We start from the raw sequence: 22,001 nt of genomic DNA, 5'->3' as shown, positions 1-22,001 counted from the left end.
ATACACTACTGTTCAAAGGTTTTGGGTCGGTACGATTTTTTGTTTTTGAAAGAAGAGGCTGCATTTCTTTGATCAAAATATAGTAAAAACAATGTTGTGAAAATTGCAAAACAGTATTGTAAATATTGTGAAAAATTATTACAATTAAATGAACCGTTTCCAGTTTTAATATATTTAAAAATGTAACTTATTCCTGTGATCAAAGTTGAATTTTCAGCATCATTACTCCAATCTTCAGAAATCGTACTGATATGCTGATTTGATGCTCAAGAAACATTTATTATTATCAATATTAGTTGAAAATGTGCTATTTGTGCGAAAAGTGTTTTTTCTTTGATGAAAAGGTTATCAATTGAATGCATCCTTGCGGAATAAATGTATCAATTTCTTTCAAAAATAAATAAAGAAATAAAAAAAATAATCCCACTGTCCACAAAAGTTTACTTAATATGTGTTATTGATATTAAGAGGGGAGATATTAGTAATACTCTGGGTAAAAATAATGAAAAAAGAAGATTATAAAATATATATAATAATATAAAATAGGAATAATACTAATAGTCAAACGGTAATAAACAGTAAAAAAAAAAAAAACATACATACATACATACATAAATAAATAAATAAATATAGAATAAATCTGATATAATCTACATTAAACAGTTTAAAATTTTCTAATTTGCGTTAAAAGGTATACACAAAAAATTTTCACAAATAAAACAAAGAACTTGTAAGGGGTGTAGGGATGCTCATTACGGTTAATTTTCCCGACCGACAACAGTCACTCGTTATCCGAGTATTAACCGTTAACTGATAAGATTATAATATTGAATTGGCATTAAATAAAAATAAAACTGACGAGTGTCTGTGACCCGTTAAAAAATTCACGGCTTTATATTAACGTGCAAACAGCAGCATACAGAACAAAAGAACCTGGATTCACATCACATTTTCACTCACCTGCAGCATTTCTGACAGTGACAACAGAGAAAAACATAAAATAGGCCTACACTAAATATATATTTTTAACTTAAATAATTCACAAATTAAGATGACTAAAAGAAAACACTGAATCCGTTTGAAGCTTTGAAAAACCAACTTGTTAAACCGGCAGTTTGTTTTCAGTCAGACTACGTTTTTTCGTCAGGCCTACCTCAATCCACACCTTGTCTAGTTTTTTTTTTTTTAAAGTAACATGTATACACGATGTGGGGTTAGTCTGGAGCGCAGTTAGAGCCGCGGCAGAAAACACCCTCTCCGATGGCACAGATATCCCGGGAATACAGACATAACGTCTCGCTAGAGTGGCCAGCTTCGGGAAACGCCTTTCATTTGCTAGTGGATGTTTGCTTCGCCAGTGATATTGCATTGTACTTGTACTACTGCTGTATTTTAATACCAAGTAGCATATTTTGCAAGTAACTTCGTCGCCCTTTCTGTCGAAATGGTCCCACACAGTACTTCTTTTCACTCACTTCATTTTGTTTTCTCAGTGAAATGTCTGTAGGCACTTGTGTATGCACGTGTCGACGCGCCCCGTGATTTAACAAATAAAGGCTATATATTATTTATTTAACCACCTTTTAACTTTTAAACCGTTTAACTGGTAGTATTAATTAAAATTTAACAATAATAATAATAATAATAACGGTTAAACGGTCAATATGAGCATCCCTAAAGGGGTGTCTTTACCTTTTCCTCTGGACAGGCGTGGTGTGGAGCCAAGATGCTTCCTGTCATTGGCCCACTCGTTGTACTTATATGATGGGGTTGGTAGAGGAGTATCTGCAGGATATTGAGGTTTAATTGACCTGAACAACAATAGTGACAAGGAAACATCTATTAATATTCCTTCTGACAAACACAAACCATGTCACCACAAATAACCTTCAACCACACATTGATCACTGAGGCTTTGAGGAAGTGAGTCACACCTGTCTCTCCTCTCACTGTCCCGGACTGAACGATGGCTGCGCTCAGAGCGGTCAGTCTCCCGGTGCGAGGGGGCAGGAGACGGGCTCTCCCAGTGAGAGTGACGTGAGCTGGAATATCCGCTGTCATCTTCATCCCAGCTGGAGCGTGACGGAGTGACCAAGCCTGCGTGGACATATGAAACACACTTAACACTTGTTGGTCGTGAAACAGCATTCCTATCAACCAATCAGATTTTTTAGGTTTATGTTTATAGCTAAGGTCAGGTCTGCACATTTAGGGTGAAAAAACTTTTTCGATTTTTCTGATAAAACTGTGATAGCGATTTAAAATGTAATAAAAAAAATGTAAAAACTGGTTTGCTGTGCTTGTTTGTATTTTGCAATTTGACCAAAAATGTTTGGTTATAAATAAATAAGAAACTTTATAAGAAATTATAATTAAAACAATATTAAATAATAAATATTACTATTATTATTAAATTAAATAACATTTTTAAAAAAGATAGCGGATCATGATCTGCTTGCGTGTAAAACACTGCTGAGCTTCACTCAAAAACACGCAGCGCATATTTATTTTAATTAAACCACAGGCTTTTGGATTTCATAATCACACTTAGCCATATTACGATTTCAGTTTTTAGTTTTTTTTTATTAATCATGCAGCACTAGTTAGGGTAAAACCAGGGTCAGGTTTGAGGGATGCAACAACATTCCTCTCAACCTATCAGTTACTTCTGGATCCAATAGTAGGTTATAGTTAAAGGGTGAGTGTCATTAATTACTCACCCTCATGTCATTCCAAACCCGTAAGACTTCCATTCATCTTTGGAACACAGATGAAGATCTCGTTGATGAAATCTGAGAGCTTTCTGTTCCTCCATTGACAGCTAAACAACTACCACTTTGACGCTTCAAAATGTTCATAAAGAGATTGTAAAACTAATCCATGTGAAATGAGTGGTTTAGCCCAAATTTTCTGAGGAGACTCAATCACTTTATATGATGAACAGATTGAATTTAGGCTTTTATTCACATTTAAACATTGATCAGCGGAAATAAACAGAAGCTCAACCGAACCTGCTTGACGTGCGAGAACAAACCTCATTAGGCGCTTTTCCATTACAGATTTGTGCAAAGCTTGTGCGATTTTTTCTAAAATGTCGACAAAAAACTATTGCGAAATGGCATTTCCATTAACCGATGTTATGCACCTAAAACGTCATTTTTTCCTCTCACGATAAGTCATTCCAAAAATCATGGCGACGGATGTTGGTAGGTTTACGTATATCCCAGCCACTGCACTGGCCATTATAATTAATCGAAGGAGACGTATATGTGCTATCCAAGCATTAATGGTAAGGAAAGACCCTTAAACTTGGAGCGGCTGGTGTTTCTAGGTGTTTGTCCCTCATATCTGCTTCGAGGTCTTGATTGTGGCATTTCTTTGAGGTTTAGAATCCAGTATTCTTTTGTCCAATTATTCCAATTACTTTGTCTTTTATGAATTTAATAAAGAACTCCGTCTCATATTCTGTCCAAACATACCACGTCATCTACATCAGGTGACCTGAAAATGTGCAAAAACTGTTTCCATTGCAGTTTTGCGAAACATTTCTTTTTTTGAATTGCCTGAAATTCAAGGGAATTCACCTCATGCAAGTGTAAAAACTTTTTGTGATAAATGTTAGTTTTTGCAAAATTGACGTGTTTCCATCGGGCGCATTTTCAATTCGCAATTTGGGCAATTTGAAGGGTAATGGAAACACGGCTATTGGTTCTTGCAGAATCTCAAACGTGATGCGTAACACGAGAATGAACCTCATTGGTTCACGCACATCAAGCGAACATGCTTGAGCTTCCGTTTACCACAACTGATCTTTCTCTTTATGAACTTTCTGAAGCATCAAAGAGGTAGTTGAGTAGCTGTCAATTGGAGGGACAGAAAGCTCTCAGATTTCATCAAAAAGATATTTATTTGTGTTCCGAAGTTGAACGAAAGTCTTACGTGTTTGGAACAACCTGAGGGTGAGTTATTAATGACAGAATTTTTGTTTTTGCGTGAACTATTCCTTTAAGGTTTGGAATGAATACATAATACATAGACGGAAAGGTTCTACTTGGGTCAATCTCCGAAACAAATAACACAGGAAATGTAATGACAACTGACATTGAGTATTGTTAAAACTGATCAGGCTAGAGCATTCGGAGCAAATCTGGGAGCATGATTGACCTTTGGTTCTGTTACGGGGTGAATCTGGCTCATCACGTCGAGTACCACGACTCATTCGTTCGGACGAGCCGTCCCTCTGAGAGCGTTCACTCCTCACGCTGCCTTCACCACGCTCAGAGCGACTGCTGCTGGATCCACGGTTGCGGCAGCCGTCCCGTTCATCTGCACACAGCCCATAAAACCATGATCAGAGCCTGAAGTTCTGTGCTGAGATCTCACAGGCGGAGAGACCACCTGACTTACCTCTGTCTTTTCTTCTGTCTCTGTCACGGTAGCGGTCTTGGTCTCTGTCCTTGTCTCTGGATCGGTCTTTGTCTCTGGTCTTGTCTTCTTTGGAGGATGCATAAACCCCATGTTCACGTCTGTCTTTTTCCCTCTGTTGATTTTTCAGCTTAAACTCTTCACTAACCCCTCCTGGGTTTGATGGCGTTTCTGAGCCAGTGACACGGTACTTCCTGTAGAGGAAAAAAAAAACAGTAAACTCATGATGCATAGCATTTATTAATTTGCTTGTGTCCTTGATATTTAAGATGTAAGGTATTAGGAATGTTCCAGATAAAAATAGAGATTACAGAAATAATAATATAATATCCAAAAGTAGAGCTGCACGAATAATCATTAAAAGGTAACAATCTCGATTCAAACACCCATGTGATCTTATTCCTAAATGACAACGATTATAAAACAGCTTCACAAAGTCTTTTCAGCCACACAGTATGATTATGTCTGTGTTAAAAAATAAAAAGCTGCTCAAAACCAGTTCAAACTCAATAAACACCTTTTATAAAAACCCAGACTACAGACCTCTCATGTACAGCTCAGCCAGCTGTATATAAGCGTATCTGCATTTCAATTTTAAAAAAAAAATTGTAAAGGATTGTAAGGGGCTCGTTTTAGCACTAAAATGCTTTGTGAAATACTATTAGAGCAAACATTTAGGAGTTCTAAAATTAGGAATGACTAATTTAATGTTATCGATATCCGCCTGATAAGAAAATTTGGCCGATATATATTAAAGCCGATAAATAATGAGTTATTTTGTTCGGCTGAGACACTTCAGATGTGCACTGTTCACCATGAGGGTTTTGAATCACTTGAAATATGATTGAAATCACTTCAAAAAGGAAAATACGGTTAAGTGCAACATGTGCAGCACAAGTCTGTCACATGGTCGACATACAGCTATAATATAAACATTATAATTGTGTGCTTGGGACATGTCTTTTAATGGTGAGACTTTTTTTTGTAATCAGGCTCTCAAAAAACATTTAAAAAAATCACAATATATCGGTTATCGGCTTTCAAATATAAAGAATTATCAGACAAAATTTTCATATCGGTGCATCCCTAATTTTTAAGAGTTTCTCCTACATCGGCAAGTTAGGAGCTACTTTTAGCCATAAGATGTTTCGTGATTACAGACTCTGTCTATGCGGCACAAATAATTTGTTGTTACACTTTATTTTAAGGTGTCTTTGTTAAGTATTACATTGATTACAACATGAAGTTCGGTATTACATGAACTTACTATAATGTTAGCATTAGGGTTTGGTTTAGGGTTAGTTGCATTTTATGCATAATTTACTTTTATTACTATAGTAAGTAAGTACAGATGTCACACATAAACTGTAAAATAAAGTGTTACCTAATTTTCTTGAAGAAAAACCCACCTTTCTTTTTTCCCATTCCTGCTCTCGCCATCCTCTTCAGTTTCATCATCAGACCCTGAATCACTTTTTCCCTCCTCCCAGTCCTTGTAGGACGACACCTTGGATTTCTTGGGTTGATCATCCAGCCCTTCCTTCCCCTCACGTTCCTTGCGTTTCTGGGCAGCCAGCAGATCCAGACCCAGGAGCGAGGTGCGTGGAGCGGGTGCTCTGAACACATGCTGTTCTGTTGAAGCGATCTTCTTCTTCACTATCAGCCCCCCGACCTGCACACTGGGGTCACTGCCTTCTAGTCGATGCAGGGAGGAATCATCTTCCATCTCTTCCATCTCTGCTGAGGTGTCGATCACAGCACTCAGCTGATGGGTTTCTGGTGTATCTAAAAAGACATTGCCAAAAGTTACTCATAAAGGCCAAAAATAAACAGTCTTTGTGTTAGAAGTCAAGTAAACACATGCGGATACAATATGTAATTAATAGGAGTACATGGAACTAATAATAAGTAAAAACTGGAAAATGGACATGTTTAACTGTTAACTTGTTACATAAAAAAATAATAATCTTGTTACATAAATAATATCTAAAATGCCCCTAAACAATACAACGGGTAGGTTTTGACACTTGCCACTAAAAAAGTCATTTCTAGCACTCTTTTAACCACAATACCAGTTACTACAGCTATTATTGTTAAAATAAAAATGTAGTTCTTAGCATTAGCCATGGCTCACCACTGCCACAACCACAATAAACGATAAGTAGATTTTTTAACTACCTATAATTTTAAAGGAGATCGCAACATAATTAAGGATTCAATTTCATGTTTAATGTGCGCCTTAAAATATCACCAATAACTGTAGTAACAATAGCATTTTGGTTGCCACGGTAAGTTTGCTGAAAGGTTAGGAAAAAATTAATAACTGAACTGATCATTTAGCATTCTGACAATAAAACCAGCGCTGCCGCTGTATTATCGATATGTACATTAATTAGAATGAAGCTGATTAAACCGCGATCATTGATGCACATGATAAATCTCTCAAATGTGTTAATGCAAAGCAGCACTGTGGCACTACTCATTTACAAGAAAAAAACGGGGTTACCTTTGAAACGATAGGTTCCTCAAAACTGCTCTACACTGTATAATAAAAGGTATGTACTGAATGATAAAATAAAATATTCAGTGAAATAGCATAGCGGTAAACGTCAACAATGTGTACAGTAGGCCGCCATTACTATCCCAGCATTCACAAGGAAGTGACGTCTGTGGTTTTTGTGATTCGATTCCTGAACGATTCAAATTTTTTTAACCGGTGTGCTTTTAACGTTAAATGACTCAGTCAACTTGATCGCAACGCTTTAGTAAACGAAGGAAATACAGTTTGGGAGTAACGTAAGCAGGGAGATGCTAGTTGTGATACGGGTTTTGATCTGAGTCTTTTTCATTCATTCATTGGCCCTTTCTGTGAGTTTTATCGCGTTTTATCTCCAGTGCTTTTCAGTTCGTTTCATTAACTAGCGACGGTCGCAGCTCATTCAGTTTGCGGTTTATAAAGCTTGTTAAAAACGTTGCAATAACAGCTTATTTTAAACAAACTACACAGTAAAATTTAGCGCCTGGAAAAACAATTGAGTGATTGCCAGCGAATTGGGGAATTTCAACCGATTATTTGAAACAATCCGTCCGAAAGAACCGACTCCCTAATGAATCAGACTTACCAGCCCTTTTTACCAAGCGATTTCTTCTTTAGAATAACAATTTCCATCATATTTAATGTATTGTTGTTATTGTTATTATTAGTAGTAGTAAAGTTTGTGAACGCACATAACCATCCTAATATTTTTATTTCTATGGAGCAGATATATAAATTATTAAATATATATTGTTCAGTTACTGGCAAATTTACTGATAAATGCAATAGAATCTGTCTGCAGCCTGCAAGACTTCAAGTTGCTCACTGTTTTTTTCGACCTAAAAAAGCAGCGCTGTACAGACCGGTCGGTGTATGATATCAAAGTACCGCGAGAGCAAACCGACAGTTCGGTAACTGTTATGATTTTGAATCGATCTCGCGCGAGTTGATTAAACAGACTCTTAGCTGTTCAAGAACCGAAATGCTTGTTTTGGTATACAGTAGCCTAAAGCAGGCTGCAGTACTGATAATGTATTGCAAGAAATCATATTGCAATGTGTTGTTTTATCAATTATTCCACCTCAACTAAAGTGTGTGGAGCAAGCACTAAACTATAATTTTGGAATTGGGCTTTATTTCTTTTCTCTTTTTTTTTTAAACAAATAATTCTAAACACCGTTTGAGGTATTAGCCTATTTTATGCCTGATTTGCCAATGATTAAAACTTTTGACTGATATCAACAGCACTAATGAACAGCTAAATGCACCGCTGACAAACAAATCTTATGATACTTTTGTGTTGAGACAACGAACAAGCACACCCATAACAAAATCTTTAAAAGGCAACACAATGAGGGTTAAAGGACAAATGAGGAATCGTCACTCAAAAGCACCAAAGCTGCACAAAAAATAAAGAGGAAACCGTCGTAAACAGGTAGCCTATAGAAAACAATAAATTAGGCGACACCTATGCATTTACATCTATTAGGTAAATCTTCTAACCCATGCATTTACATTTTAATAATGGAAAGTGACCACCCCAGGGCGATCTACAACTGTGTTGTGTTGCTGGCATCTGTGGGACAGTCAGCGGGACAGATTGAGTTCAAACGGTTTGCCCTTGCTGCAATGAAAAAAGCGAACTTATACACTCACACTTCGATTTACACGGTTATCTCGGGAAAATATTCTTACCGTTGTCTCTATACGAGCTGGCATCTTGCCGACAAAATCTCTTTTTGAGTTTGACATATCTTCTTCTTTAGGTGCTTTATGGAGGTTGGCAAACCAGCTTAAGGTGCATTTACCGCCATAAAATAATATATATATATATATATATATATATATATATATATATATATATATAAATCCTACACTATATTCTGTTAAACAATCCTGTTTCCCAGGTAGTTTGACAGCTTGTGTGGTTCTGTGTGATTTGGACAAGTTACGCCCCCCTCCTGTAGTCCGCAGACAGACCTCTATGAGACAGACCCATCTCGATAAATGGGTCTCACCTACAGTGTTCATGTGACTGTGTACAGACAAATGAACCACATGTAGGTTACTTACTAATTATTTTCATGCTCCTTGCAACCACACATCTTGTGGGAAAAAAATAATATAACACTATTTCATGAGTCATGAGCAGTTTTGCTGGTTCCTTAAGTCAGTTTCTGGAGGTTTCATTCAGATACACATGTAGACTTTATAAAATAAAATTGGTAAAGTTTTAGCATTTTGTAGTTTTAATTTTGACCCCATTTTTAGGGTTTTCTATGTATACTGAAGCATTCCTCACATTACATTCAATCCTGGGGGTCAAATTGACCTGCGAGAGAAGGATTTGTTACTCTTTTCTTTTTTTTTTCAACCACATAAACTCTTCAAATCCAGTAAAAAGAAAAAAAATTGTATTTGTGTTACCGAGGTCTTGGACCACTCCGATGAACACTCAATTTTTAATATTTTTTAAATAAATGTGTTTTGTGTGAAAATGACCTGAGGTTCTGTTAAGGTTTTAAGTGCTTAAATAATATAAAATACATTGTATATCCTAAGTAAACAAGTAATTGTTAACCAGGATATTACATTAATGCAGATGTTATCAACCAACTTTCTATCTGGATGATAGCCTACCCTTGTAACTGCCCATTTTAAATTTAAATGCATGTTCCTAATTTAGTCTAAAATACAATATATAGACAATAATTGCATACAGTAATACAAAGACATATTGGTATTTTTAACCATTTATTGAAACGTAGCTGCAATTTTTATAACACATTGATTCAGTACGTCAATTCACTGATATTTCTAATTAGACGGATAAATTATCATTATTAAATATATCACATTTATCTCTATTAAAGGCCTTGAGCTGTGATTCTTCTGTTGTTGAACTAAACGAGCAGATAGTGACCTAGAGATTAACACATTTGTACTCAATTCAGGACTACTTTTTTTTTTTTTCATTGCAAGAATTAAATTATGACATTAACATTGGAAAACTATGCATAGAAAATGCACACAAACATGAACATCAATTGTTAGACAAAGCTGAATCCAGCCTGGCAGGAAAAGAAGTAATTTGCACAGATCTTGGGGCAGGAATGTTTTTTTTTTAAAAGAAAAAATGCAAATATGATACTCAAGAAAACATGGGAATTTGGGCTAGAAATATATATATATATTTTATATATGAATGACTCACTCATATTTCATTAAAAGCCGCTACTGAATTAAATGCAATGTTTTTTGAGAAGGACATACAATGGAAGATTTAATAACAGAAGAAAACAACAGAAGAAAACAAAGGTAGACATTTTGGTTTACTTATAGTTTTGAAGTTGAACGGTAAAGGCAGTTGAACAATAAACACTTGCATATAATGATTTTTCATGACCTGCCCTTTCAGCTTAAGCCAGTCGAGCTAGAAAATACATGCAAGCAATTATAAGAGCAATTCATTAGAGAAGCATATAAGAACGATGACTATATGAACAGGTACTCTACAAGCTGTGCAACAGTTTAAACACTTCTGAAAAAAATTCTCTTACCAACCTTGAAACAAATGGTAAAAAAAAAAAAAAAAAAAAAACATCTCTCAAATGCATAATTACAAATGGATTGAGTAATGGAGTCAATTTCAAGTTTGCAGATACAGGTATCACACTAGAAATCTTCATTGTAAGAAAAAAAGCATACATAACGGTAACCCACTGTGTGACTGTAATTCTATGCTACATTTCTTACATTTCAGCATTTGCACATCGTCTGATGTTAAATTACAACATTCATGCAAAAGTGTTATGACAATATTTTCTAGTTTTCCTAACGGGATAGTTCACCCAAAAATGAATATTCACCCTCATATCGCGCCACACCAGTACAAACCAGAATATATTTTAAGAAATGTTTTTTTTCCCCATAAAACACAAACATTCTTCAAAAAATATCTTCTCTTTTGTGTTTTTCGCAGAAGAAATAAAAGTCATACCGGTTTGGATCAACATGAGGGTGAGAAAATGATCTTTTTTTTCCCCAAATCATCCCTTTAAACCGTGTTGTATTTAAAATAGAAATTTCTTTTTAGAACCATGACTCCATGCTCTTCTCTTGGAGATGCAACTTTCAACTCCACTTGAATCATTTGGTCAAAATCCTCAGGTAATAAACCTAAGGTAATACATTGACAAACATAGCAGCTATGTGAAGGCTGTGGACATGCGATTTGTCAAAATGCTCCGCAAAATAGGATCCATCAGCAAAAGCTGGATCATACCTGACCTTTCCAACTACACTCTAGATTAATTTAAAGGAGTTGAAGTCATTTCCAAGTACATTTAAAAAGACAGAAAAAGTGGCCATGATCAAAGATAGTATAATATAAAGTCATATAAAGTCCCGCATGCTAGACAGAATTGTGGATTCTGAAATGAAGGCTGGTAGAAAAACCCAGTTAAATTGAGCCAATGGACTATGGACCATGTCCAGTCAGATGAGTAGAAACTAAAGAAGAAAGGATGAGCAGGAGTTTAGAGAGCGATCTTATAGACTCACTCACTTAAACAAGTCAAGGCCTCCAGACAAGAGAAATACAGCGGTGACAAAGCTCAGGACGATTTGTGTTCCAGCATGTAGTAACGGTACATGATGCCCACTAGCACAGCCGCTATAGCAGGAATTAACCAGGTGGTCAATGACCTGAGCAAAAGACGAACATTCGGTTAAAGAAAAAAAACCAAACATGAGCACTGTAGTTCATGCAGAACTGAATCGGACTTCTTACCTTGACTCCTTGGAAGTTGTGATGTAGACCTCCTAGAACAGAAACGTGATAAAGCGAGGAAACATTAACAAACCGCAACTTATACAATACATGACAGTCGATATGTTTCCGCATCGGTCACAATGGTTCACAAAGACTTCTTGGAATTGTTTTTACCTTTTTTGATTCTTTCTTTCGATCATCCTGAAACAGAAAAGTAAGCATTATTAAAGTTTATGAATTTGCAATCTTTTAATGATTAATTGTATCACTCGACTCATATTTGCAGATGTGTTTTGTCCATAGAAATGCATTATAAAAAACAAGCACTACCATATGGAGCTCCCCGATGTAATACTGCCGGAGCATCTCTCTGGCATCTGTGGAATGACCCACATCCTCGAAGCTTTCCGTCGCATCTGAACCTGCTTGCTCCAGCAGAACCTCTTCACCTCCCGGATGCTACGAGAGAAAAGTTTATATCCTCTGAACACGGGCACTCTTCATTGATCAACTATTCTGCACATCCCATAAATCCAGACATATCTGTTGCACAAAATGTGACCTCTGATCTCATTTTACAATTTCTGATGTTGATGTTACACAATGGGGAGAAAGTGTGCCATCCAAGCAACTGACGTCAAATTTTCTTTGCAAGCCTTTTGTTAAAAAAATTAAAAATATTGCATGTTAACTGCAAGGTTAAAACCCAGGGACCAACCAAATTTAGTCACTATGAAATCAAAATAGACAATTATTGTTTTTCAATGGAATATTGCCGTATTTATTATAAATCATTCATCCACACACACTTTTTTTTTTTTAATTGTGCTCTGTAATCTTTAATCAGAGTAACTTCCCCTCCTCTTGCAGCGACATTTCTTCTCTGATGACGTGTTTACTGACGTGACTGTGTGGCAACCTGTCACTCACATGAGTTTGACCAATACCAAACCACAACCATCCAAATTAATTCCCCATGGACAAAATCAAGTCCCGTCCTACATTTTTTCATGTCCGATTAACACTCCGTTAACATAACAATAGGGAAGAAAAGACTATAAAAGACTTAAAACGCGGACTGAAATATTTTCTGAAAGTTCGATCCTGGTAACGGTTCTGCCACAACACCGAACTAAAATACTATTTAGGTGGATCCAAAACAAAAGGCAAGTACACCAATTCCCGAACAAATGACATGTCAAATGACTATGAACCAGCTTATTTTAGTGAATCAAACACTTTAGATTCAATTGCAGCAGTTACTAAAAAATTTGTAACTGATTCAGGAAATAATAATAATTACAGGGCTCGATAATAAGGACTGCAAGGGAATTGATTGGATGTTTGTGGTTTGCTATTGGTCGATCTAATGTGAACGACAGGTTCTGCTGCCCTGAGACCTAAATGTAGTCAATGAACTAACATACTGGTTGTTCATATTACAACATTACATAAAGTTTTATTGTAATTAGAAGCATTTTATAATCGATGCTTTATATGACAAATTAATGTAGTATTATTGAACAAATGACTGACTCTTTATGCTGACTCTAAAAATTGTGTGAACACACCTTTATGATTTTTTATCTAATTAGCTGTAAACTGATTATATGTAAATAATGAGGGCAGTAAATGCAAAATGAATTATTCTTTCTTTCAAATATTACTTTTTATGTTCAAGAAATGACAGTGACTGTAGCATTTCTATCATAAGCATTTGAATTAAATGTTGTTCAGACAATATTAAACAAGGATTTGATCTTCTGTAAAGTGTAATACCACCAGGCCATTGACGCCCTATGCAGGCATATGTGCATAAGATGATTGTTTATATTGTTGTTCTATAAAACCATGATTAGCCTACTTGCTTTCGATAATGTGTTTTTACCCAATTGTTAATTTATGTGTATTTTAAGTCATTTTAAAGGCTTAGGTGTTTGCTTGGGTCTATTTATATTTCCACAAAAAATATCCGATTACTCGATTGATCGTCAAAATAATCGACTGGTTTTCAAAGTAATCGTTGGTTACATCCTTAATTCACATGATTTGATTACCGACTTGCTCGTTTTCACACGCTTCTTGTTAGCAACACAGTAGCTGTGTCATACTAAAATGAAAAGAAATGTAAATCGTATAAAACTCAAAAACGTGACACAGGATTTGAATAAATGTGTCAGAGATAAAATACACAGGCTAGCTGGAATCGTTCATTTCACTGTGACAGTTCAACGTGACTGGGCTAGCAGCCGGTTAGCTGTGTGGCTAATACCCAATCACGCCAAGCCTTCCTTGAATTTTGCTAAAAAATAAAACAAAAATTATAAACATTACTAGCTAGTTTAATCCTTCAAAGTGTTATTTACTGCACTGAATCTAGTATGATCGGGCCACACAAACGTTGATTATCTTGACACTAAGACAGTAACGTCAGCTTATGTTTCGAGTCTAGATACATTCCCGCGTAAATTAGCAAGAGTAGCTCGTGTAAAACATATATATACGTGATAGAAAGGTCAAGTAAAATCATGCAGGGTTTAGTGATGTGTGTTTGCACAGTGTGAGCTGTGGTGTGGAGGACATGACGAAACTCAAACCGTCTTACCTCCTCCATGAAACTTGTGATATCGTAAACTTTATCGTGGATGATGAGCCATGTGTCTTTGATCATGTTGTGGGCTTGAACCTCTTCGGTTGTGTAGTATTTCACACCGCTCTCCTCCGATTTGCCTGTATTTTCATCCTTTATGATCTGATTCTCTCTAATCACTGAGCACTCAGTTTCTTCCCCCATCTTCACTCAGTTTCTGGCGCTTCTCTGCTAGAGTTCAGTGGAAACCAGTGCGCAGGTTTTACCTATGATCGTTTTGCTTTTATTTTTTTTATTATATTATTACACGTAACCTGTCCTAGGCACACCGGCACACCATTTCACCACCAGTCACGAGAAAAGACTGAATCCATTCGCTTCAACCAAACCAGCCAATCAGCGCTCAGTTCACTCGGTACACGGCCAGTGACGAATCCAATAGCAGCCTATCAGAATCATGATCAGAGCATCGCGAGACCGTGAAACGTCACACGTATGTTTTACGCGTCACGTTACACAACCCCAAAAGTCCTTAATACCAAAAAAATCCTTTTTGGTTATGTGTACTGTGTATATTTTGTGACTGTGTTGTGTTTATCATCAATTTTCTATTTTGAAGTGTAAAAAACACAAAGGAATTGAGCATTAGGCCTACATCAAAAATCAAATCAAAACTAGGCTGTCTAAAAAACAAACATACAAAAATGGTTACGTAAAAGCAATTTTTTTACACATTTTGAAAGATGATAAATAATAAAGTAACTTTAATACACAAACTCTGTAAAGCTGCCTGTTTTTTCCCCCACAAAAAAATCCTGACTGAAAGGTTTTATGACGCAACAGGTGTTAAAATCATAGACTGATTGAAACATATTCGTCTGTGGTGTGGTTACTGATACCAAAGTCCCTTATATCTCTTTGTTGTTACATATCTTCTCAAGAATGAATAATCATCATGAACTTTGAATGGGTGAATGACATGGATTTAATAGGCTATTTAAAGGGACAGTCCCCCAAAAATAAAAAAAAAGATTATCATAATGTACTCACCCTCATGTTGTTCCAAACCTGTATGAGTATCTTTCTTCTGTTGAACACAAAAGAAGAGATTTTAAAGATTGTTGGTAACCAAACAGTTGTTGGCCATTGACTTCCATAGTATTTTTTTCCTACTATGGAAGTCAATGGGTGCCGTCAACTGTGTGGTTACCAACATTCATGATTTTCATGTTTGGGTTAACTATCCCTTTAAGAAATATGTCAAAAAGTCAAGATATGTGGAATACGTAGCCCATTTTTGTACTTTAGTTTGTATTGTTAATGTTAAGGAGTAGAACGTATTTTATTTTTATTTTTGACTTGTAAATGTAATTAAGTCTCAATTAGCATATTCAAGTATCATATTTTAAAATACCCCAAAATAAATCAGTAAACAATGAAGTACTACAATTAATCTGAATGGTAATTATCAGCTATACACCCTTGTGTGTTTAAATTTTTTGTGGTGGTATGTTTTACAATTTAAAGGTTTCAGGTTTGGCATCTCAAAATAAATATAACCGCTGCTATTGTTTTTTACTTGTAGCAAGCAGGTATAAAAGGGTTTCCCCCCCCTGAAACCACAACTCAACAATATCTTCACTGAAGGAATTTACTAATGACTTTTGCAGAGTGCTGGAGTGCAAACTCACTCATTTGCATATCTAATCAGCTAGTGATGAGTGCCATGTGTACTCTACTGATATCTGTTCAGGGAAACCAGATGAAACGTAATTGGCCTCATCTGTGAAATGGCTAATTAAGAAACCCCATATAGGCCAATGGTGCACATTCACATTTTCACAAATTGAAATCTACAGCCGCTACGGGGAAGTTGTGTTAATACCAGATGAGAGAACTCAGCCAAAATTGTTTCCCAAAAGGTAATTTGCAAAGTTTAGTAGACATTAGTATCTTAAGAGATCTTTAAGTGCACTGATCAAAGTTTACATTTTTAGTCTTTAGTTTGTGTAATTTGGTTCCACAGCCCTCCAAAATGCCACTGTTAAATACAGGTTATTATTCAGGCTGAATTTGAAATGCTATATTTCCCCTGGAAATGCACTCTAAAATGATTAACTTTAAGGTATGAGACTATACAAATTTTATTGTAAACCTGTTGGTAAATAAGTTTCTTTATGCTACACACTGAAAAACTGTAGAAATGGTACTTTGTCATCCAACTTTGTTTCTTAGTGAAAAACAAGTTTGCATTCCCAGAGTTGAATGCTTTCATTAGTTATTTAAAATGTACATCGGGTTTTGTCTTTTAAAAATGTTTATTGTATTTCAGTGTAGTGTATGACTTTGTATTTGTGTATGACACTGCTAGAGCACCTTGTTTACCTCAGCTTCTGGAAAAGTTAATTCTGATGTTCATTTCTTTACCCCCTGTTATTTCAGGCAATTTATCATAAAGGTTAAATATCTTGTAATTTGCCATTCTGAATTGAGCCTTCTCATTGGAGTCATTGAATCACCAGTTCCACTCATTCGTGTAGGAGATGTGCTGCTCAGAAACACAGCGTCCCAGGTTGAGCCTGCTTTGGTTTGGAACTAATTTCATTGGTGGAGCAGAAACCGTAAGTAGAAACTGTGAAATTGAAGTTACTCCATTTTGTTTATCTGACTGTTGTATAAAGTGACTTCAAGTCACAGTTGTCTACACCTGCAGTTTATGCAAGTTAAAGATTCCAATGACAATTGTTTTGTGGGCTAAGCAATTGTGTATATTCTAAATTGGTGTTTATGTGAACTTAGTGACTCTTGAGGGATGATCTTCTCTGACACGCACAACTTGAGCAGCTTCACTTCTGGATGAAAGACATCCAGGCCATTTTTGAAGCTAAAGTGTTTTGAAATAGCCACAGATTGGACCACCTCAGGCCTTCCCTGGACCAACCTGAACCATCTACCCCGGTTGCCAACCATCATGGCTAGGACATCTCTGCTTCTGTTATCACGGCTTTGACATGGACACCATTTTCTTTTCACTAGGCTACTGCAAGCGTTTAATGCATTGTATCAGATGGCACAATTGTGTCCCGCACTTGCTTACTCTGTGCACCCTTTTAATTTTATATAAATGAGTATTGACTTAATTGGTTTGTTTTGAACAGTGTTGTGTAAGGTTTCTCTCCAGTGTGCATTTTCTTGTGTTTGTTTCCATATCTCTCAAAGATGCAGAAACTATGGCTCTTCCACATTGTGAACACTTGTTGGGTTTGACTTCAGTATGGATTTGATTTGCGAACTCATTCTGACCGCAGGAGTGAAGTTTTGGGTTGCCACGGTGGGGTAATATCTTTTCTAAATGAACTTTTAATGTAGTTTTTACATGTTCACAGCACCTACATGTCACTGATACAGTCACCATTGCTTTTAATTGTATTTTAATGTAACCTGGTTCCCTTAGTTCATTTAACAAACGAGTTAATACAAAGAAAGATTGCACTTTCTTCGTATTAATTTTAAGGACCTGAAAATTAAGGCAACCAGGTTACTAAACATTTTTAAGTTAAACCAACAAATTTTAACATTTGCTCTGTTCAGTTCTTTCCCTCCGACCACCTTTTCACAGTCCAGTACATCCCAGAATTGTTTATTACACTAGTCACTTCACAGAATAAATTGATTACAAATGGTAATGTGAACTTTTAGAGTTTTTATCTTTTTTAAATCACCTACATGTCACAGATACGGTTACTATTGTTTTTAATGGTTTTAACCAGACTGTTCAGTTGTTTCCACACTGAGGACATGTGAAAGACCCCTCTGCAGTGTGTTTTGGTCATGAGATCAAAGTTGACCCTTATTTTTCGTGTTATGTTTCACTGTGAACAATTCATGAGTGTTCCAAGGAGAGCGCATGTCTTAATCCTTAAGTTTACTTTTACTTGTATCATCTCTGTAATGGCTTTGAGTTTTTTAAAAGTTTATTTTTGTTTAACTTGATGTAACCTGGTTTCCTTAATTGAGTTAATCCAAAGATTTCTTTCTTTGTATTTAAGGACCTGAAAATTAAGGCAACCAGGTTACTTAAAATTAAGAAATGACAAATCCCTCTTTTCTTTGCACCTGTTCCTCAACCACCTTTATCACTTTTCACAGTCCAGTGCGTCCCAGATTTTTGTTTGTAACACTAAAGTCACTTGCAGAATAAAAAAAATTACAAAAGTTTCAAGTTGTTTTTTAATGGCTGCTTTAAATTCTGCCCTTTCTCCACCCCTCATGTTGCACAATGATTTGATGTCTGTACTAGTTCCAGACTCTTCTTAAAAGCAGTATTAAAGTGGGGTTTGCGATTGGTGCCCTAGAACCATTTTGGGTTTCCAAAAAGCTTTTAGTGACTGGTTAACTTTAAGCGTGAGTGTCTTAATCTAAATATTTAGCCAGTAAAGTATTCATTAAATGTTCTTAATGGAACTATAGATTTAAATAAACCTTAAGAGGGTAGACCTTTTTGTGAGGAGCTGGCTGTCATGTTGAGTATTTGCTTATATCTAATACACCTCAATGTCCCCAATAAACTAAAGAACTTCTATGTGTAGTGACCTTGCCAAGCCACATTAGCTGACCTTATGTAATTATTTAAAAAGCAAATTAAATCTACTTGGGACCTTGAACAAAGTGTACTAATTCATTCTGGCTAACAATTACACCAATTTGAGACTTAACCAAAAACATATATAAGGTGTCATCCAGTACATGACTTTTTTTTTAGTAGCTTTGTTTCGAATTCATGTGGATGCAATCTAATTGATCTAAGCTACAGATTAGCACATTAAACATCCAATTTGATCTGATTGGCTGTAGTTTTGAAGTCATGCAGTTTTTTTTTTGTTTTTTTTTTGCTTGTAGCGTGAACAGACCATATGGCATTGCATTGAATCTGGTTAATATTACATGGTGAGTCTTAAAATGTGATCCCATAGTACAATGTTAGTAGGAGACTGCCTAAAATTGGCCACAAGGTGGCAATAAATACATTTAGTATGCATCTTTATACTCTTCGTTTGTCATGGGAACAAACGCAAACAGACATGTTATGTACACCAGTCTGCTCAGACAAGTATGTTTAAGATATAATGGATCGATCTAACTCTTTTACTTAAATCAGCATCACATGAACTACGCAAGTTTGTCAAACCTGATGATCATGTTGTCCTGCATGATTTTACCATCCAAAAAGCATCTTGAGCACCTGACCATCTGTGCAAAGTCACGATCAATGTCACACATTTACGTATTTCAGTGGTTCTCAACCTTTTTAATTCCAAGGCCAACTTCTTATTTGTAATATAGCCTATATTAAACACTGAGCACAAACCCAGATGCCTCTATGCTTTTTGGCAACACACAACTGTTCGTCCTTCATTCCAGTAATTATTCGCATGTCTTTCTCTGGCAGAAGGACAGTGGGCAAAGCCTAGTAAAACCTAATGGTACGTATAATCTGCATAATGGCACATGCAGACAAAAACAATTGAGTTGGAGACAAGCTGAAAACGGAGTATCAGAAAAGAAAAGGTGGTCCTGATCATCACTGACCCTGTTTATTTCCGTCCAAGAATTATTTTTTTCTAAGGAAATGAGCGATTGGGATCTCTGATTAGCGCTACTAAACAGCTGGTAATATTTACACAGGAAATTGGATGGTGATCTTCACTTTCTGTTCCCCTTTGTGCCATATGGAGTGATGCATGATAATTCAGGAGATGAATCACAAGTCAATGCCTCTATGAAATTTATTAAGATGCATAAAAATCCATTCTGTCATGATGCATGTTTCATGTTCATTACTATCTCATATTAAAAACCTGTGAACCTTTATCTGAATTAGACAATAAGTCATTGTACACCCATGTCCAAGTCTTTAACGCTTTATCCTCTCAATTTCTACCATCATCTGTGCCTCATGGTTAATGGCAGCAGAGTGTGCAAAGATAAGATGTTTAGAGGTGTTATTGGACTCCGTACAAACAGGGAAATCTCATCTCGAAATGTGGCGTGACTCGATATGTCACCACAGCAACGGATCGTCATCTCCACAGCCTGACGGGTCAGGGAACATCATAGGAACACCGGCCTGTAAAAAACACCCAAGGTCAAAGCTCACTGCAGAGGCGTGACAGCATTGATAATTAAATCCACCCACGGACTTAAATACACCACAGCATCTTTTGTAGCAGCGAGCTGGATAGTGCTTTTAAACGCATCTTGCTTTTCTAGGCTGTCAAGGTTTTGTCGTGATGGAATAGCGCTATTGAATCCGACAGACCTCAGCAGATCTGTGATGCATGGAGGTACAAGAATAAAAAAACCTTGAAGATGCCACCAAAGTTAAAACAACACTAAATGTTCTTAATCTTTCTCAACCCCACCATATTTCTGGTAGGCTACTTCTGCTGTAAAGAAAAAGCAGCTCATTTTCAAACTTTATATTTAGAAACTAGGAGTTCCAGTTGAAATAAATTTAATGAAATAGTTAAATATTATACAAATATTCTATATTTATTATAACATTTATTTAAAAAATTAAATAATTGGAAGGGGAAAAAAGATAATTACAGAAGCAGTTTCAATAAACGAATCAGGGTTTACATTTTAGAAAGAACGAATCTACATGACCGTTGGTCATTTGTCATTACAGAGAGGGGTTTTTTTTTTTTATACACAAATTGCAATTTCTACCCAATGAAATATTCTAGAGCTTGACAACAACTGTCAATAATGTCCTTGACTTTTTAAAGATTTTACCAATTCCCATGACTTCTCAAAGTCTAGAAATAACACTTTTAAAATTCCTCATATATCCAGGTTTTCTAGGAATGTGGGAAACCTGGTTATTATATGACAGGAGTATCACTCAATCATTTTTAAAAAGTTGTACATATAAAGAAATGGATTGCACTTTTGGAAAAGAAAATGTTTAAAATGATGTACATTCACATGAGATGAACATACTGATTTTCATATCAGAAGCCTAATAAAACTGATGTATGGTCCCCTCATGGGAGCCACCTTGTTAAGATCACATGACCACACAATTATGCTCACATTTTCTTAGTAACCTCCCTGTTATTAGACATATGGCTCATGGAATTGAATCATGTCTCTGTGAACAGTGCAATGGCATCAATTACTTAAAATTTTTGTGTGATATTACATTCACGCCACTAGGTGTCAGCATGACCGCTGTATCTTTCAGTAAAACAAACAAAAATATTATTTAATAAAATTTATATATATATATATTTTAAATGAGTAAACCTTTAAATGTTGGTTATGCTTTACACTGCTTTCAAAAGTATGAATCTAGTATTTAGTCTCAGCTATTAAATCAGTTGGTCCAGAGCTTTGGATCTTACCTTAAGTGAAATTTACAATTATTATTATTATTATTTTTAAATGAAATCTTTTAAAATTCTAGTTTAATGTCATAATGATAAAGGGAGTGCATTTTTATGTGTGGTTTCACTATACTAGAGAGCAGGAAAGACAAAAAAAAGACAAGCATCTGATATCAAAAAGAGAATAATAATACAGTATGTAAACATGTCAGTAGTTGGTAAGGGGGGAGGGTGGGGGGGGGGGGGGGGGGGTATTTATTGTGAAATACCCTAAAAGGATGGTTG

General features: G+C 35.9%; 2 protein-coding genes and 1 long non-coding RNA gene across 5 annotated transcripts in view; 1 reads left to right on the top strand and 2 right to left on the bottom strand.

The window, feature by feature from the left end:
* Positions 1-8,747, bottom strand: part of dhx38 (DEAH (Asp-Glu-Ala-His) box polypeptide 38) — a 36,165-nt gene extending 27,418 nt beyond the window's left edge. Inside the window, exons 1-6 of one of the 3 annotated variants that reach the window (XM_077201794.1) lie at positions 8,657-8,747; positions 5,835-6,210; positions 4,408-4,619; positions 4,165-4,326; positions 1,935-2,097; positions 1,693-1,811 (exon numbers count right to left, since the gene is read on the bottom strand). In XM_077201794.1, coding sequence (XP_077057909.1) covers positions 1,693-1,811; positions 1,935-2,097; positions 4,165-4,326; positions 4,408-4,619; positions 5,835-6,160 — 982 coding nt within the window. In that variant the 5' untranslated portion in view covers positions 6,161-6,210; positions 8,657-8,747. Of the gene's footprint in view, positions 1-1,692; positions 1,812-1,934; positions 2,098-4,164; positions 4,327-4,407; positions 4,620-5,834; positions 6,211-6,931; positions 7,095-7,547; positions 7,853-8,656 lie in introns of those variants that run through there. The other 2 variants (XM_077201793.1, XM_077201792.1) reach the window with 2 other exon arrangements.
* A 957-nt stretch (positions 8,748-9,704) lies between these two features.
* cyb5b (cytochrome b5 type B) lies at positions 9,705-14,730 on the bottom strand. Its single transcript, XM_077201791.1, has 5 exons — positions 14,341-14,730; positions 12,066-12,194; positions 11,910-11,936; positions 11,754-11,785; positions 9,705-11,668 (listed from the first exon to the last, which is right to left on the bottom strand). Exons 1-5 carry the CDS (start codon positions 14,527-14,529, stop codon positions 11,578-11,580), a joined length of 468 nt encoding a protein of 155 aa, XP_077057906.1. The 5' UTR covers positions 14,530-14,730; the 3' UTR covers positions 9,705-11,577.
* Positions 14,731-16,866: 2,136 nt separating this feature from the next.
* LOC143710858 (uncharacterized) lies at positions 16,867-18,540 on the top strand. The gene is made up of 2 exons (XR_013194660.1): positions 16,867-16,946; positions 17,125-18,540. It is a non-coding gene; the product is annotated as an uncharacterized LOC143710858 (long non-coding RNA).
* Positions 18,541-22,001: the final 3,461 nt, after the last annotated feature.

This window comes from Siphateles boraxobius, unplaced genomic scaffold, assembly GCF_051911475.1.
Source record: "Siphateles boraxobius isolate OS27281-9 unplaced genomic scaffold, OSU_SipBor_1 48, whole genome shotgun sequence".
Classification (NCBI taxonomy): domain Eukaryota; kingdom Metazoa; phylum Chordata; class Actinopteri; order Cypriniformes; family Leuciscidae; genus Siphateles; species Siphateles boraxobius.
The sequence above is the reverse complement of the archived record's forward strand: the minus strand, read 5'-3'. Positions and strand labels throughout refer to the sequence as shown.